The following is a 19,189-nucleotide window of genomic DNA, read 5'->3' on the forward strand; positions in this document are numbered from 1 at the left end:
TTTGCCACAGAAGGCTATGGAGGCCTAATCAATGGATATTTTTAAGGTAGAGAGATAGATTCTTGATTAGTACAGGTGTCAGGGGTTATGGGGAGAAGGCAGGAGAATGGGGTTGGGAGGGAGAGATAGATCAGCCGTGATTGAATGGAGAAGTAGACTTGATGGGCCGAATGGCCTAATTCTGCTCCTATCACATGATCTTATGATCTAAGCTAAAGTATTTCACAAAGTGTAAAGGGAATATCAATTTTCACAAGATAATCATCTTGCATCCCACCAAGTGACCAAGCGGTTTTTAATGTTAATATGAAGATATGAGTAAAATTAGTAACTAGTCCGCTTATTTGCGTTGCAAGATTCATGGGCCCAAGGTTTAGTTCCTGGTTTGTGCCGATCTCAGGCAGTTAGTTTGGGCAAGGTGGGCTGAAGGGCCTGTTTCCACACTGTATGACTCTATGACACTATGACTCAGATGGGACACAATGATGTAATCCACAAAAACCTGGAGTAACTCAGCGGGTCAGGCAGCATCCCTGGAGAGAAGGGATGGCTGACGTTTCGGGTCGAGACCCTTCTTCAGACTGAGAGACAGGGGAGAGGGAAAGGAGAGGTATAGACGGTGATATAGAGAGAGAGATATAGAAAACATTCTCGCAGGTCACAGGGGGGGGGGGGGGGGGAGCGTACAAACTGCGTGCAGTCAGCACCCGTGGTCGGGATGGAACGCGGGTCTCCGGCGCCATGAGGCAACAACTCTGCCGCTGTGCCGCCCACGTTACCTGGATCTCACTCACCAATCTGGAGGTGCCTCTCAGGTCGTGCAGCTGAATGGTCAACTTGTCCAACTCTGCTTGGTTGATTTCCAGGTATTCCCTGTGGAAACGACAAAGCTCATGCTGTTTTGCAATGGCAAGTAAGCCTACTTTCAATGGTCGCGACATCTCTTTAGACCGCTCACATCACTAAAGGCCCTGTCCCAGTTTGGTGATTTTTTTAGGCGACTACAGGCGACTAGGCTGTCGCCGCACGGTCACCGGGGTGTCGCTGGCACGGTCGCCGGGGTGTCGCGGGCACGGTCGCCGCGGTGTCGCGGGCACGGTCGCCGGGGTGTCGCGGGCACGGTCGTGAGTCGTCTCCAAAGAGTCGTGGCGTTTTTCTGGTCGTCGCTGGATTTTGTGAAGGCATGAAACTTTTCGGCGACTGTTGGTTTGACGCCAATGAGCGTAGCTTGACGTCTCCTGACATGTGCGCTGTCGTAGGTTGTAGCCAGGCAGTCGCCAGGTGAAGTAGGTTGTCGCCAGGTGTCGTAGGTTGTAGCCAGGCAGTCGCCAGGTGTCGTAGGTTGTCACCAGGCTGTCGCCAGGTGAAGTAGGTTGTCGCCAGGTGTCGTAGGTTGTAGCCAGGCAGTCGCCAGGTGTCGTATGTTGTCGCCAGGTTGTCGCCAGGTGTCATAGGTTGTCGCCAGGTGTCGTAGGTTGTCGCCAGGTGTCGTAGGTTGTCGCCAGGTTGTAGCCAGGCAGTCACCAGGTGTTGTAGGTTGTCGCCAGGTGTCGTAGGTTGTCGCCAGGTTGTCGCCAGGCAGTCGCCAGGTGTTGTAGGTTGTCGCCAGGTTGTAGCCAGGCAGTCGCCACGTGTTGTAGGTTGTCGCCAGGTGTCGTAGGTTGTCGCCAGGTTGTCGCCAGGCAGTCGCCAGGTGTCGTAGGTTGTCACCAGGTGTTGTAGATTGTCGCCAGGTGTCGTATGTTGTCGCCAGGTTGTCGCCAGGCAGTCGCCAGGTGTCGCCAGTGTCGCCAGGTGTCGCCAGGTGTCGCCAGGTGTCGCCAGGTTGTCGCCAGGTGTCACCAGGTGTCGCCAGGTGTCGCCAGGTTGTCGCCAGGCAGTCGCCAGGTGTCGTAGGTTGTCGCCAGGTGTTGTAGATTGTCGCCAGGTGTCGTATGTTGTCGCCAGGTTGTCGCCAGGCAGTCGCCAGGTGTCGTAGGTTGTCGCCAGGTGTCGTAGATTGTCCCCAGGTGTCGTAGGTTGTCGTCAGGTGTCGCCAGGTGATTAAGGTTGTCGCCGGTGCTGACTGACTTCGGCGAATTCCAAATGTGGACTTGATCTGATCACCCATCAGTGTAACGTGTCCATAAATGATGTTAAGGTTTTGTATGTTTTTGCACTTGTATTCTGTCTAAAGTTTGAATTTTAAAGTTTGAAGTGTATTGAAATGTATTGAAGTTTATTACAATATTTTTGTATGCACTGTTGTATGTTCTTATCAACCTTGAAAAAAAAAATGTTGTTTGTATATCAATAAAGGAAATTCTTGACATTTTGACATAAGATTGATGTGTGAAGTTATTGTGTTTCAGAGTAGTTTCTCATGGCATCACTTTCAAATAGTCATGATGCAGAATGATTGGAAACCCTATCTTAGGGAAAGTGGGTGAAACGTGAATTGTCCTCAGTTGTCTTCGGTCTTCAGGGACGCAGCTTGCCGTAGCTTGTCGCGAGTGGACGTAGGTTGACTTCGGTTGTCGTAGGTGCGGTCGTAGGTGGACGTTCTACTTGCGACGATTGGGTCGCCGGTTGTCGGCAGCTTGCCGTAGCTTGACGTTGACTAGGTGGTAGGTTGTTGTAGCTTGTCGTAGGGGGAGGGGGTCCAGTCATCGGTTTTTTGGCGACCTGCTACGACTATGACAGTCGCCGGCAGTCATCTAAAAAAACGCCTCAGTGGGACAGGGCCTTTAGTGCAACCAACGGTACTTAAGGAAACATAGCAACCTTTGAGAAACATTTCAGATGGACACAATAATGTATATATTTGTGTACATACGCACACACAGATGTATATATACGTGTGTGTGTGTTCATGTGTGTATATACACCGATCAGCCAAAATATTATGACCTGATGAGCCAAAACATTATGACCATTATGAGCCTAATATGCTGTTGGTCCTCCGTGTGCAGCCCCATACGCAGCAGGGTGCGATGCACTGTGTATTGTGATACATTCCTCCCGTGACCACCATTAAGATTTTCTGTGACTTGTGCCACAGTCGACCTTCTGTCAGTTCGGACCAGACGGGATAGCCTTCGTTGCCCTCGCGCATCGATGAGCCTTGGGCGCCCAACACCCTGTCTGTGGTTTGTCCCTCCTCGGACCACTGTCACCACTGCTGACCGGGAGCACCCCACAAGCCTTGCCGTTTCAGAGATGCTCTGACCCAGTCGTCTGGCCATAACTATTTGGCCCTTGTCAACGTCGCTCAGGTCTTTACTCCTGCCCATTTCTCCTGCATCCAACACATCAACTTCAAGAAATGACTGTTCACTTGCTGCCTCATACATCCCACCCCTTGACAGGTGCCATTGTAACAAGATAATCAATGTTATTCACTTTGTCTGTCAGTGGTCATAATGTTTTGGCTGATCAGTGTATATATATCTATCTATCTATATACTACTAAAACTCAGATCTTGTAGCGTTGTATATATATTCCACTGATGTCGGCTGAATACGGCAAAACGGTGAACCGTAGCGCCACGATTTTTGTACCGCCTTAATCACCACGCGGGCCAATGCTGGAAAATGATTTTGCCGTATTCAGCCGACATCAGTGGAATATATATACAACGCTACAAGATCTGAGTTTTAGTAGTATATAGATATTAATATATATTTAAATATATTGTATGTATACACACATACACACACACGCGTGAACACAGAAACATATATATATTTATATATATATTTGTGTGTGTGCGTGCGCTTGTATGTATGTATGTATACATACACATATATTCTGTAGATATAGACACATCTAGGCATAGAAATATATAGGTCTGAAGAAGTATACAGAAGAGACACACAAAATGCTGGAGTAACTCAGCGGGTCAGGCAGCATCTCTGGAGAGAAGGAATGGGAGACGTTTCAGGTCGAGACCCTTCTTCAGTCTGAGCTCAGACGAGGTGATGAGGCACGGAGAGAGAGGGGAGGAAGTGCAAGGGTTACTTGACATGTGAGAAGTCAATGTTCATACCACTGGATGTGTAAGCTGCCCAAGCGAAATATGAGGTGCTGTTCCTCCAATTTGCAGTGGACGAAGCCCAGGATAGAAAGCTCAGTGTGGGTCAGTACTATCTACCTCGTTGGTGACCCTCGGACTACCTTTGATCGGACTTTGCTGGCTTTTACCTTGCACTGAACGTTATGCCCTCATCATGTTTCTGTACACTGCGAAAGGCTCGATTGTGATAGAAACATAGACAATAGGTGCAGCAGTAGGCCATTCGGCCCTTCGAGCCAGCACCGCCATTCAATGTGATCATGGCTGATCATTCTCAATCAGTACCCCGTTCCTGCCTTCTCCCCATACCCCCTGACTCCGCTATCCTTAAGAGCTCTATCTAGCTCTCTCTTGAATGCATCCAGAGGATTGGCCTCCACTGCCTTCTGAGTTACTCCAGCATTTTGTGCCTTCTCTCCAGAGATGCTGCCTGTCCCGCTGAGTTACTCCAACATTTTGTGTCTACCTTCCTTCTGCAGTTTTTTCCTGCACATCCTGACAACAAACTAAACTGGGATTTGAACTGCTGATCATCAATCTTCAGCGTGGGGAGGGGATAATATTCATAATTTCTTACATTAGTCCCCTCTTCAGCACCCCGTACATCTCATCCATCCTCTTCGGTTGGACGTCCTTTGGGATGCTGTTGTTCTTGTGGGCTGAAATGTTCATTTTCTTCGAGGGTTTTTTGAGGATTCCGTTATTTCCGATGAAGGAGTGGCACCTGTTGGGAAAGAAATGGGAATGAAATGGGTCATGGGGGGTCTCACAGCGTGGAAACAGGCCATGTGATCCAACCTGCCCAGACCGGCCAACATGCCCCAGCTACAGTAGTCACACATTCCAATCCTACCCAGTAAGTGACATTAATGAAACATAGTCAAGTCAAGTCGAGTCAATTTTATTTGTACAGCACATTTAAAAACAACCCACGTCGACCAAAGTGCTGTACATCAGTTCAGGTACCTAAGTGCGGCACGGTGGCGCAGCGGTAGAGTTGCTGCCTTACAGCGAATGCAGCGCCTGAGACTCAGGTTCGATCCTGACTACGGACGCTGTCTGTACAGAGTTTGTACGTTCTCCCCGTGACCTGCGTGGGCTTTCTCCGAGATCTTCGGTTTCCTCCCACACTCCAAAGACGTACAGGTTTGTAGGTTAATTGACTGGGTAAAATGTTTGTGTGTGTAGGATAGTGTTAGTGTGCGGGGATCGCTGGGCGGCGCGGACCCGGTGGGCCGAAGGACCTGTTTCCGCGCTGTATCTCTAAATCTAAAAATCTTTCTGAATGCACTGTAGATCAGTCGTACTTGAATGGCCGAGTAGACTTGATGGGCCGAATGGCCTAATTCTGCTCCTCGACGCTATGATCTCCTGCATTTTCCCCGGGGTGCTCCGGTTTCCTCCAAAGACGTGCAGGTTTGTAGGTTAACCGGATTCTGTAAATTGTCCCGGGTGTGCGTGTGTAAGGCAAGTGTCCGTGTGCGGGGTGATCGCTGGTCTGCGGAGTAGACTTGATGGGCCGAATGGCCTAATTCTGCTCCTCGAACATGTGAGCTTTCGAGCCTATCTACCTCTGCCTTAAACATATCCATTGACTTGGCCTCCACAGCCTTCTGTGGCAAAGAATCCCACAGATTCACCACCCTCCGACGAAAGAAATTCCTCCTCATCTTCTTCCTAAAAAAGCACCCTTTTGCTCTGAGGCTGTTCCCTCTGGTCCTGGACTCTCCCACTAGTGGAAACATCCTCCCCGCATCCACGCTATTCAGGCGGCGCAGCGGTAGAGTTGCTGCCTTACCGTGCCAGAGTGTACACCAATGGGACCCCCCTCTAAAGAAGCCGTATAATAACCAGGCTTACTGCAGTCCACAAAGAAACCCACTCATTAGCTCCATCTTTCATACAGTCGTAACAACACACCAGGAACTCGACTAAACCAATGCTATGAGGTTGCAGGGTGACTTCTCTGTTTTAAATTCCACACACGTGACAATAAGCTAAACTCAAACTCAACTCTGACATGTTGTTACCCGTTACTGCCCCTTTGTCGCCCGACAAATTTTATAAAAGTTCAAAGTCATCAAGAACAAGAAACTTTATGCCAAGATTTATAAAGTAGGGGGGGTGGTGAATAGCGAGGAAGGGATCTGCAAGCTGCAGGAAGATATAGATGAGATGGTCAGATGGGCGGAGCAGTGGCAGATGGAATTTAATCCTGAAAAGTGCGAGGTGATGCACTTTGGCAGAAATAACTTGGAGAGGGAGTACACCATGAATGGAAGGACCCTAGGGAAGACAGGGGTACAGAGGGTCCTTGGAGTACAGGTACACAAGTCCTTGAAGGCAGCAGGACAGGTGGACAGGGTGGTCAAAAAGGCATATGGGTTACTGGCCTTCATTAGCCGGGGCATCGAATATAAAAGTAGGGGGGTAATGATAGAATTGTACAGAACACTGGTGAGGCCACAGCTGGAGTATTGTGTACAGTTCTGGTCACCACATTATAATAATAATAATAATAATAATGCATTACATTTATATAGCGCTTTTCATATACTCAAAGACGCTTTACAGGGATTTAGAGAACATAGGGAAGTGAATAAATAGATAAATAAGTAAACAAACAGAGAACGGAGACAGAAGGTGAGGTGACCTTCAGTGGTTGAAGGCAGTGCTGAACAGGTGAGACTTCAGTGATGTTTTGAATGTGGTGAGTGAGGAGGAGTCTCTGACGGTTTGGGGTAGTGAGTTCCATAGGGTGGGAGCAGCGATGGAGAAAGCCCTGTCCCCCCAGGATCTGAGTTTGGTCCGGATGTGGGGGGGACAGGAGATTGGCAGCAGCAGAGCGGAGGAGGGTGCAGGTGGGAGTGTGCCTGTGGAGAAGGTCGGTCAGGTAGGATGGGGCCAGGTTATGGAGGGCTTTGTAGGTCATGAGGAGGATTTTGTACTGGATTCTCTGGGGGATGGGGAGCCAGTGGAGTTTGTAAAGGACGGGGGTGATATGGTCACGGATCGGGGTGTGGGTGAGTAGACGGGCAGCGGAGTTTTGAATGTATTGAAGTTTACTGATGATTTTTGAGGGAGAGCCATAGAGGAAGGAGGCTGTTGCAGTAGTCCAGACGGGAGGTGATGAAGGCGTGGATGAGGGTTTCTGCAGCTGTGGAGGAGAGGGATGGACGGAGACGGGCAATGTTTTTGAGGTGGAAGAAGGCTGTCTTTGTGATGTAGAAAGGATGTGATAGCTTTGGAGAGGGTGCAGAGGAGATTCACCAGGATGCTGCCAGGGATGAAGGGCCTCGGCTATGAGGAGAGACTGGGCAGACTGGGGTTGTTTTCCCTGGAGCAGAGAAGGCTGAGAGGGGACATGATCGAGGTGTACAAGATCATGAGAGGCATAGATAAGGTAGATGGCGGGGAACTTCTTCCACTGGTGGAAGGTTCAACAACGAGGGGACATTGATACAGGGTAAGGGGAGGGAGGTTTCGGGGGGATGTGAGAAATAACTTTTTCACCCAGAGGGTGGTTGGAGTCTGGAACTCACTGCCTGGGGTGGTGGTGGAGGCGGGAACACTCACAACATTTAATAGGCATTTGGATGGGCACTTGAAATGTTACAACATTCAGGGCTACGGTCCAAATGCGGGAAAATGGGATTAAAATTAGACTGTGTTTGGTAACGGGCGGCGCGGACACAATGGGCCGAAGGGCCTCTTTCTGTGCTGTAGGACTCTATGACTCTATGACTCTATGACTTGGACAGGTTGTGTGAGTGGACGGATGCATGGCAGATGCAGTTTAATGTGGATAAGTGTGAGGTTATCCACTTTGGTGGTAAGAATAAGAGGGCAGATTATTATCTGAATGGTGTCAAGTTAGGAAAAGGGGACGTACAACGAGATGTGGGTGTCCTAGTGCATCAGTCACTGAAAGGAAGCATGCAGGTACAGCAGGCAGTGAAGAAAGCCAATGGAATGTTGGCCTTCATAACAAGAGGAGTTGAGTATAGGAGCAAAGAGGTCCTTCTGCAGTTGTACAGGGCCCTAGTGAGACCACACCTGGAGTACTGTGTGCAGTTTTAGTCTCCAAATTTGAGGAAGGATATTCTTGCTATTGAGGGCGTGCAGCGTAGGTTTACTAGGTTAATTCCCGAAATGGCGGGACTGTCGTATGTTGAAAGACTGGAGCGACTAGGCTTGTATACACTTGAATTTAGAAGGATGAGAGGGGATCTTATCGAAACATATAATAAGATTATTAAAGGGTTGGATACGTTGGAGGCAGGAAACATGTTCCCAATGTTGGGGGAGTCCAGAACCAGGGGCCACAGTTTAAGAATAAGGGGTAGGCCATTTAGAACGGAGATGAGGAAAAACATTTTCAGTCAGAGAGTTGTGAATCTGTGGAATTCTCTGCCTCAGAAGGCAGTGGAGACCAATTCTCTGAATGCATTCAAGAGAGAGCTAGATAGAGCTCTTAAGGATAGCGGAGTCAGGGGGTATGGGGAGAAGGCAGGAACGGGGTACTGATTGAGAATGATCAGCCATGATCACATTGAATGGCGGTGCTGGCTCGAACGGCCAAATGGCCTCCTCCTGCACATATTGTCTATTGTCTATAATCCTTGAATTATAGAACCATCCAGACCAACAAAGACTGTTCCTGCTACTCGCTTTACCCCAGAACCATCCCTGTTTGGAATCCTTTGCCACTGCGTATAAAATCTGAATGTTTTAAACTGTTGCTTGCAAACACTAAGTTTTAAATCTGCAACTGCATGCTTGAGGGACTGCACGTTTATAGCCCGACAGCCGCAGGTTGGCACAGTATCAACAAGACAAGACCAGTGATCCTAGTGTACGGGGGTATAACAAAATGCTGGAGTAACTCAGCGGGTCAGGCAGCATCTCAGGAGAGAAGGAATGGGTGACGTTTCGGGTCGAGACCCTTCTTCAGACTGATGCCAGGGGGGCGGGACAAAGGAAGGATATAGGTGGAGACAGGAAGATAGTGGGAGATCTGGGAAGGGGGAGAGGAAGAGAGGGACAGAGGAACTATCTAAAGTTGGAGAAGTCAATGTTCATACCGCTGGGCTGCAAGCTGCCCAAGCGAAATATGAGGTGCTGTTCCTCCAATTTCCGGTGGACCTCACTATGGCACTGGAGGAGGCCCATGACAGAAAGGTCAGACTGGGAGTGGGAGGGGGAGTTGAAATGCTCAGCCACCCGGAGAACAGGTTGGTTAAGGAGGACTGAGCGAAGGTGTTGAGCGAAACGATCGTCGAGCCTGCGTTTGGTCTCGCCGATGTAGAGAAGTTGACACCTGGGACAGCGGATACAGTAGATGAGGTTGGAGGAGGTGCAGGTGAACCTCTGCCTCACCTGGAAAGATTGTTTGGGTCCTTGGATGGAGTCGAGGGGGGAGGGGGGGAGGTAAAGGGACAGGTGTTGCATCTCCTCCTCCTAGTGTGGATCGATGTTCGGCATGGACCCGATGGGCTGAAGGGCCTGTTTCCGCGCTGTACCTCCAGACTAAACTCGAGTTAAAAGAAGACTAAAGGAATAGTTGCAAGTGAGCTCCATACACACCTGGACCTTCTCTCCTGCTGTGAGCTGAACCCAGCGAAGGATTGGCTTCTAATGATACCATTGGGGCCACCAGGGGAAGAGGGAGATCCTGCAGACATGATGACCGGAGACCTGGCCGAGATTTCTGTTGGGAAGAAAAACACAACTGAGCAAAGCCGAGAGGCACGGAGCGTTCTCACGCCACTGCTCAATCCGCGCCACCCCAAAGTGTTTCAGTTTCAGTTCAGTTTGTTGTCACGTGTACCGAGGTACAGTGAACAGCTATCGTTGCCTGCGTTGCCAGTCAGAGAAAAGTCTGACGAATGGTCTCGACCCGAAACGGCAGCCATTCCTTCTCTCCAGAGATGCTGCCTGTCCCGCTGAGTTACTCCAGCATCTTACAATAGACAATAGACAATAGGTGCAGGAGTAGGCCATTCGGCCCTTCGAGCCAGCACCGCCATTCAATGTGATCATGGCTGATCATTCTCAATCAGTACCCCGTTCCTGCCTTCTCCCCATACCCCCTGACTCCGCTATCCTTAAGAGCTCTATCTAGCTCTCTCTTGAATGTATTCAGAGAATTGGCCTCCACTGCCCTCTGAGGCAGAGAATTCCACAGATTCACAACTCTCTGACTGAAAAAGTTTTTCCTCATCTCTGTTCTAAATGGCCTACCCCTTATTCTTAAACTGTGGCCCCTGGTTCTGGACTCCCCCAACATTGGGAACATGTTTCCTGCCTCTAATGTGTCCAACCCCTTAATAATCTTATACGTTTCGATAAGATCCCCTCTCATCCTTCTAAATTCCAGTGTATACAAGGCTAGTCGCTCCAATCTTTCATCTTGTGTCTATCAGAGAAGAGACTACACATAGTCAATAGACAATAGGTGCAGGAGGAGGCCATTCGGCCCTTCGAGCCAGCACCACCATTCACTGTGTTCGTGGCTGATCATTCTCAATCAGTACCCCGTTCCTGCCTTGAGGAAGGATATTCTTGCTATTGAGGGCGTGCAGCGTAGGTTCACTAGGTTAATTCCCGGAATGGCGGGACTGTCGTATGTTGAAAGACTGGAGTGACTACTCTTGCACCTATTGTCTATTGAATGGCAGAATAGACTAGATGGGCCGAATAGGCCTAAATCAGCTCCTATGTCTTATGAACGTTTAATGCAATGATCTGGATAGAGATGGACAATTTTGAACTGGGTGAATAATTAAAATAGCAAAAATATGACACATTTAAAGTCTGGAATAAATGGAAAGTTGCAACGATACACTGAAGAAAAAATGTGGATCAGAGCAGCTGTGACTAGAAATTATTCATAATTCACTAACACATGAATATCAATTAATAATATTTGATCTGAGCCTCTAATTTGAGAGAAGACTTTCTGCCGGGGCTCGGTTGGGGAACAGCTCCATCCAAGACCGCAAGAAATTGCAGAGTTGTGGACGCAGCCCAGACCATCACACAAACCGACCTCCCTTCCATCGACTCCATCTACACCTCACGCTGCCTCGGCAAGGCCAGCAGCATAATCAAGGACCAGTCTCACCCCGGCCACTCCCTCTTCTCCCCTCTCCCATCAGGCAAAAGGTATAGAAGCGTGAAAACGCACACCTCCAGATTCAGGGACAGTTTCTTCCCGGCTGTTATCAGGCAACTGAACCATCCTACCACAACCAGAGAGCAGTCTTGAACTACTATCTACCTCATTGGTGACCCTCGGACTATCCTTGCTTGGACCCTGCTGGCTTTACCTTGCACCGAACGTTATTCCCTTATCGTGTATCTGCACTCTGTAACTGGATCGATCGTAATCGTGTTTTTTGTGTTTCCGCCAACTGATGTCATGGACCAGCCTCTCCCGCCATGCATCTGGGAGGGTGGAACAGACGACGACAACGACAACGACGGGCGGGAGGGGCGAGGAGTGAGGCCGGAGGAGAGGAGAGGGAACCCTGGGTCTGGCCCGTCCATCGAACGGGTCAGCTGTGGGAGGCTCCCACTTCCCCCCCACCCTGGGGAACAAAGGTGGACGGGCGAGGAGAGGAGAGGAGAGGAGAGGAGAGGGACGTGGGGTCGCTGGTCGGCCATGGCTGGAGGCCCTGCAGCAGCCTGGGGCTCCCCTGGATCTCTCACTCCCCCCTCCCACTCCTTCCCCTCCCCCCCACTCCATCCCCCTCAACCCCCCTTATCCCCCCTCCTCTCCCTCCCTCCCTCCACCCTCCTCCCTCCACCCTCCTTCCTCCCCCCTCCCTCCCCCCCCCCTCCCTCCACACTCCTCCCTCCCCTCCCCTCCCTCCACCGTCCTCCCTCCCTCCCTCCTCCCTCCCTCCCGAGGAGATAGATTTAAACTTCACTGGATGAACTTAAGAGAGTTAGATAGAGCTCTAGGGACTAGTGGAATCAAGGGATATGGGGAGAAGGCAGGCACGGGTTACTGATTGTGGATGATCAGCCGTGATCACAATGTATGATGGTGCCGGCTCGAAGGGCTGAATGGCCTCCTCCTGCACCTATTTTCTATGTTTCTATGTTTTTATGTTTAAAATGTGAATAACTTTAAAAATATAACACCGACTTCAATGAAACGTCTTCCATTAGCACCAAAGGGACGACGGTGAGTAAGGTGGGCCTAAAATTGTCGCGCTATCGTGTACCGTTTCGGCTGTAGTTCAGGAACAAACAAACAAACAAACGAGAGTTTTTAGTATATAGATGTAAGAAAGGTCTCTTTGACCCACGGCACATCTCAGTCACGCGCGAGGCAGTAACGTCACAAGGTTAAGGCTTCGACATTAAATGGGACTATTGTTCTGTTGGGTGCAGCATGTGATGAAGACCAACAACCCGGCAGGGGTCGGGGCTTTAGTAATATGAGCAAGATAAACCATCTCAGGGCAATGTACTAGAGCCAGTTTAACCGTCATCACATCCTCTCTCAGCTGATAGTAAACAGACAACAAAGAGAGCGGCACGGTGGCGCAGCGGTAGAGTTGCTGCCTCACAGCGCCAGAGACCCGGGTTCCATCCTGACTACCGGTGCCTGTCTGTACGGAGTCTGTACCTTCTCCCCGTGACCTGCGTGGGTTTTCTCCGGGTGCTCTGGATTTCTCCCACACTCCAAAAATTCAATCCTGGCCGATCTATCTCACCCTCTATAACCTCATGCACCTGCTGACTGAGATATAGACAATAGTCGATAGACTATAGACTATAGGCAGTAGACAATAGACAATAGGCAATGGGCTATAGGCAATAGACTATAGGCAATAGACTATAGGCTATAGGCAATAGACTATAGACTAGACAATAGACAATAGGCAATAGGCAATAGACTATAGGCAATAGACTATAGGCAATAGACTATAGGCAATAGACTATAGGCAATAGACTATAGGCAATAGACAATAGGCAATAGACTATAGGCAATAGACTATAGGCAATAGACTATAGGCAATAGACTATAGGCAATAGACTATAGGCAATAGACTATAGACTAGACTATAGGCAATAGACTATAGACAATAAGCAATAGGCAATAGACTATAGGCAATAGACAATAGGCAATAGACTATAGGCAATAGACTATAGGCAATAGACTATAGGCAATAGACTATAGGCAATAGACTATAGACTAGACTATAGGCAATAGACTATAGACTAGACTATAGGCAATAGACTATAGACAATAGGCAATAGGCAATAGACTATAGGCAATAGACAATAGACTCCAGACAATAGGCAATAGACAATAGGCAATAGACAATAGACTATAGACAATAGGCAATACTATAAGCAATAGACAATAGGCAATAGGCAATAGACTATAGACAATAGGCAACTTTACCGAAGCCAATTCACCTACAAACCTTTGGAGTGTGGGAGGAAACTGGAGCACCCGGTGAAAACCTACACAGTTCACAGGGAGAACGTACAAACTCCGTACAGACAGCACCCGTAGTCAGGATCGAACCGGGGTCTCTGGGGCACCTATTTTCTATGTTTCTATGTTTCTATATATGTTTTCTGGTAGTTATACTCAATGCCAAACAGAATCGTTATATGGAAGATATAGACACAAAGTGCTGGAGTTACTCAGCGGGTCAGACGGCATCTTGTTCTTCTCCCGAGTTACTCAGCGGGTCAGACGGCATCTTGTTCTTCTCCCGAGTTACTCAGCGGGTCAGACGGCATCTTGTTCTTCTCCCGAGTTACTCAGCGGGTCAGACGGCATCTTGTTCTTCTCCCGAGTTACTCAGCAGGTCAGACGGCATCTTGTTCTTCTCCCGAGTTACTCCAGGACTTTGTGTCTTTCTTCCATATAATGATTCCGTTTGGCATTGGTTACAACTATCAGTAAACATGGGGTAGTTTAGTTTAGTTTAGTTTAGTCTAGTTGGTGTAAACCAGCATCTGCAGTCCCTACAATATCAGCATAGTTTAGACAATAGACAATAGACAATAGGTGCAGGAGGAGGCCATTCAGCCCTTCGAGCCAGCACCGCCATTCAATGCGATCATGGCTGATCACTCTCAATCAGTACCCCGTTCCTGCCTTCTCCCCATACCCCCTCACTCCGCTATCCTTAAGAGCTCTATCCAGCTCTCTCTTGAAAGCATCCAACGAACTGGCCTCCACTGCCTTCTGAGGCAGAGAATTCCACACCTTCACCACTCTCTGACTGAAAAAGTTCTTCCTCATCTCCGTTCTAAATGGCCTACCCCTTATTCTTAAACTGTGGCCCCTTGTTCTGGACTCCCCCAACATTGGGAACATGTTTCCTGCCTCTAATGTGTCCAATCCCCTAATTATCTTATATGTTTCAATAAGATCCCCCCTCATCCTTCTAAATTCCAGTGTATACAAGCCCAATCGCTCCAGCCTTTCAACATACGACAGTCCCGCCATTCCGGGAATTAACCTAGTGAACCTCCGCTGCACGCCCTCCATAGCAAGAATATCCTTCCTCAAATTTGGAGACCAAAACTGCACACAGTACTCCAGGTGCGGTCTCACCAGGGCCCGGTACAACTGTAGAAGGACCTCTTTGCTCCTATACTCAACTCCTCTTGTTATGAAGGCCAACATTCCATTGGCTTTCTTCACTGCCTGCTGTACCTGCATGCTTCCTTTCATTGACTGATGCACTAGGACACCCAGATCTCGTTGAACTCCCCCTCCTCCTAACTTGACACCATTCAGATAATAATCTGCCTTTCTATTCTTACTTCCAAAGTGAATAACCTCACACTTATCTACATTAAACTGCATCTGCCATGTATCCGCCCACTCACACAACCTGTCCAAGTCACCCTGCAGCCTTATTGCATCTTCCTCACAATTCACACTACCCCCCAGCTTAGTATCATCTGCAAATTTGCTAATGGTACTTTTAATCCCTTCGTCTAAGTCATTAATGTATATCGTAAATAGCTGGGGTCTCAACACCGAGCCTTGCGGTACCCCACTGGTCACTGCCTGCCATTCCGAAAGGGACCCATTTATCCCCACTTTTTGCTTTCTGTCTGTCAACCAATTTTCTATCCATGTCAGTACCCTACCCCCAATACCATGTGCCCTATTTTTGCCCACTAATCTCCTATGTGGGACCTTGTCGAAGGCTTTCTGAAAGTCGAGGTACACCACATCCACTGACTCTCCCCTGTCAATTTTCCTAGTTACATCCTCAAAAAATTCCAGTAGATTTGTCAAGCATGATTTCCCCTTCGTAAATCCATGCTGACTCGGAATGATCCTGTTACTGCTATCCAAATGCTCAGCAATTTCGTCTTTTATAATTGACTCCAGCATCTTCCCCACCACTGATGTCAGACTAACTGGTCTATAATTACCCGTTTTCTCTCTCCCTCCTTTCTTAAAAAGTGGGATAACATTTGCTATCCTCCAATCCACAGGAACTGATCCTGAATCTATAGAACATTGAAAAATGATCTCCATTGCTTCCACTATTTCTAGAGCCACCTCCTTAAGTACCCTGGGATGCAGACCATCAGGCCCTGGGGATTTATCAGCCTTCAGTCCCATCAGTCTACCCAAAACCATTTCCTGCCTAATGTGGATTTCCTTCAGTTTCTCCATCACCCTAGGTTCTCCAGCCCCTAGAACATTTGGGAGATTGTGTGTATCTTCCTCAGTGAAGACAGATCCAAAGTAACGGTTTAACTCGTCTGCCATTTCTTTGTTCCCCATAATAAATTCCCCTGCTTCTGCCTTCAAGGGACCCACATTTGCCTTGACTATTTTTTTCCTCTTCACGTACCTAAAAAAACTTTTGCTATCCTCCTTTATATTATTGGCTAGTTTACCCTCGTACCTCATCTTTTCTCCCCGTATTGCCTTTTTAGTTAACTTTTGTTGCTCTTTAAAAGAGTCCCAATCCTCTGTCTTCCCACTCTTCTTTGCTATGTTATACTTCCTCTCCTTAATTTTTATGCTGTCCCTGACTTCCCTTGTCAGCCACAGGTGTCTCTTACTCCCCTTAGAGTCTTTCCGCCTCTTTGGAATAAATTGATCCTGCAACCTCTGCATTATTCCCAGGAATACCTGCCATTGCTGTTCTACCGTCTTCCCTGCTAGGGCTTCCTTCCAGTCAATTTTGGCCAGCTCCCGCCTCATGCCTCTGTAATCCCCTTTGCTATACTGTAATACTGACACTTCCGATTTTCCCTTCTGCCTTTCCATTTGCAGAGTAAAACTTATCATGTTGTGATCACTGCCTCCTAATGGCTCTTTTACCTCTAGTCCCCTTATCAGATCAGGATCATTACACAACACTAAATCCAGTTTAGCTCAGTTTATGTAAGAGATACAGTGTGGGAACAGGCTCTTCGGCCCACCAAGTCCGCGCCGACCAGCGATCCCCTTATGTTAACATTATCCAGGGACGATTTACAGTTTTTACCGGTGCCAATCTTTGGAGCGTGGGAGGAAACTCCGAGCACCACGAATAAAACCCACGCAGGTCACGGGAAGAACGTGCAAACTCCGCACAGACAGCACCCGTGGTCGGGATCGATCCCGGGTCTCCGGCGCTGTGAGGCGGCAACTCTACTGCTGTGCGATCAGTGCCGTATGGACCATGTCCTGGGGACAAATTCTCCCCAGAAGATGCATCAGATAATAATGACATGACTAAAACAAGCTGAGTAACAGACACACATCCCTCTAGAAATCTTTTAAAAAGGCTGTTTTAGCTCCAAGGGGTCTGTTTGTATCTTACTTTGTCGTTGAATTGCAATTGGTATTACATGGAACAGCACTGCACTTTACAACAAAAAGATTATCACTGGACCTCTGGACACGTGACAAGAAAAGAACATAAGCTAAACTAGACTAAACTAAACTATTAGAAGGATGAGAGGGGGATCTTATAGAGACATGTAAAATGATTAAAGGACTGGACAAGCTAGATGGAGGAAACATGTTCCCAATGTTGGGGGAGTCCAGACCCAGGGGCCACACACAGTCTTAGAATAAAGGGGAGGCCATTTAAAACTGAGGTGAGAAGGAACTGTTTCACCCGGCGATCACCTGTATGCGAACATTATCCAGGGACGATTTACAATTGTTACCGGCGCCAATCTTTGGAGCGTGGGAGGAACGGATAAAACCCACGCAGATCATGGGGAGAACGTGCAAACTCCGAGCAGACAGCACCCAGCGTGGTCGGGGTCGAACCGGGGTCTCCGGCGCTGTGAGGCGGCAACTCTACCGCCGCGCCACCACGGTGTGAGCGATCGCCGCACTCATTCCTCACGGAACAGAGTCAGCCAGTGCGGGACGGGACGGCTGATGCTGGCTTACTCACGAAGGTAGACGCGAAATACCAGCACGGGCGGTGTCTCTGGGGAGAAGGAGCAGGCGAAGTCTCGGGTGGTCGTTTCGGGACCCTTCTTCAGGGAGAGGTTCACCCACTCACCCTTGGACTAACAAGTGCAGCTACACAGACATGTTCAGATTCTCACCCACTGAGAGATCCCCCTCTAACGCACTCCACGGGTTAGTGCACCCTCGAAAAAATCTCTTCGCCTCATCCAGACATGGAGACAGGCACCAGCTCGTCCGCCTGCCGCCACCATCAAACAAGACGTCTCACAGAGAACTCCTTCAGTCTTCTGCACCCAGTTGCTGTCTGCAAAACTGACTGGAGCTAAAAGCAGTTGTGCCCAGAGGGATAATTTAGAGAGAGAGAGGTGGGGGGGGGGGGGGGGGGGGGGGGAGGGGGGGGGGGGGGGGGGAAATATCCCTGCTGGGTGATCCTAGGATTCCCTATCATGTGTTAGTAAAGACCAGGCAAGTGTCAGCTGCCATATTGCCTTGCAAGCTTCAGTGTTCCACAGCTGTTTATTTAGACATTCCAACCAACGGAACGGTTTTATAACTCAAAAATAGATCAATCAGTGCACAGCATTGCATAAGACCCATATTCCGCAAAAATATGTTTGCAGACAAAGTCTAGTTCAGCTGAGACCGAAGACCACGGAACTCGTGACTACGGAATCAAGGGATCCAGGGAGAAGGCAGGATCGGGGGTGCTGATTGGGAATGATCAGCCGCGATCACATTGAATGGCGGTGCTGGCTCGAAGGGCCGAATGGCCTTCTCCTGCGCCTGTTTTCTCTGTTTCGATGTAACTCAGCGGGACGGGCCACATCTCTGGAGAGATGGAAAGGGTGACGTTCCGGGTCGAGACCCACCTTCGGCTTAGTTTTTTTTGGTTTCGAGACACAGAGCGGAACCGTAGTCCGCGCCGACCAGCGATCCCCGCACACTAACACTATCCTACCCACGTTAGTTTTAGAGAGAGCTAGATAGAGCTCTTAAGGATAGCGGAGTCAGGGGGGTATGGGGAGAAGGCAGGAACGGGGTACTGATTGAGAATGATCAGCCATGATCACATTGAATGGCGGTGCTGGCTCGAAGGGCCGAATGGCCTCCTCCTGCACCTATTGTCTATTGTCTATTGTCTATTGTTTATTGTCACGTGTACCGAGCTACAGTGAAAAGCTTTTGTTGCGTGCTGACCAGTCAACGGAAAGACAATACATGATTGCAATCGAGTCATCCACAGTGATACGGGAATAACGTTTAGTGCAAGGTAAAGCCAAAGATAGTCCGACGGTCACCAATGAGGTAGATAGTAGTTCAGCACTGCTCTCTGGTTGTGGTAGGATGGTTCAGTTGCCTGATAACAGCCGGGAAGAAACTGCCCCTGAATCTGGAGGTGTGCGTTTTCACACTTCTGTACCTCTTGCCCGATGGGAGAGGGGAGAAGAGGGAGTGGACGGGGATGATTTAAAATCTTACTAAAGCTAAATAACCTATAAACCGAAGGTATCACAAAATGCTGGAGTAACTCAGCGGGTCAGGCAGCATCTAGGAGAGAAGGAATGGGTGACGTTTCGGGTCGAGACCCTTCTTCCAGACTGATGAGACCCTTCTTCAGCCATGATCATATTGAATGGCGGTGCAGGCTCAAAGGGCCGAATGGCCTACTCCTGCACCTATATTCTATGTTTCTATGTTTCAGACTGAT

At 48.8% G+C, this 19,189-nt stretch overlaps 1 protein-coding gene across 5 annotated transcripts in view; it reads right to left on the reverse strand.

Annotated features, from left to right (window-relative positions):
- The window catches only part of ripor2 (RHO family interacting cell polarization regulator 2), a 122,868-nt gene that overhangs the window by 63,013 nt on the left and 40,666 nt on the right, over nt 1–19,189 (reverse strand). For all 5 annotated transcript variants that reach the window (XM_078414589.1, XM_078414605.1, XM_078414598.1 and 2 more), the window contains exons 2-4: nt 9,642–9,765; nt 4,633–4,779; nt 795–873 (exon numbers count right to left, since the gene is read on the reverse strand). In XM_078414589.1, coding sequence (XP_078270715.1) covers nt 795–873; nt 4,633–4,779; nt 9,642–9,739 — 324 coding nt within the window. In that variant the 5' untranslated portion in view covers nt 9,740–9,765. The remainder of the gene's footprint in view (nt 1–794; nt 874–4,632; nt 4,780–9,641; nt 9,766–19,189) is intronic.

This window comes from Rhinoraja longicauda, chromosome 2 (genome assembly GCF_053455715.1).
Source record: "Rhinoraja longicauda isolate Sanriku21f chromosome 2, sRhiLon1.1, whole genome shotgun sequence".
NCBI lineage: Eukaryota > Metazoa > Chordata > Chondrichthyes > Rajiformes > Arhynchobatidae > Rhinoraja > Rhinoraja longicauda.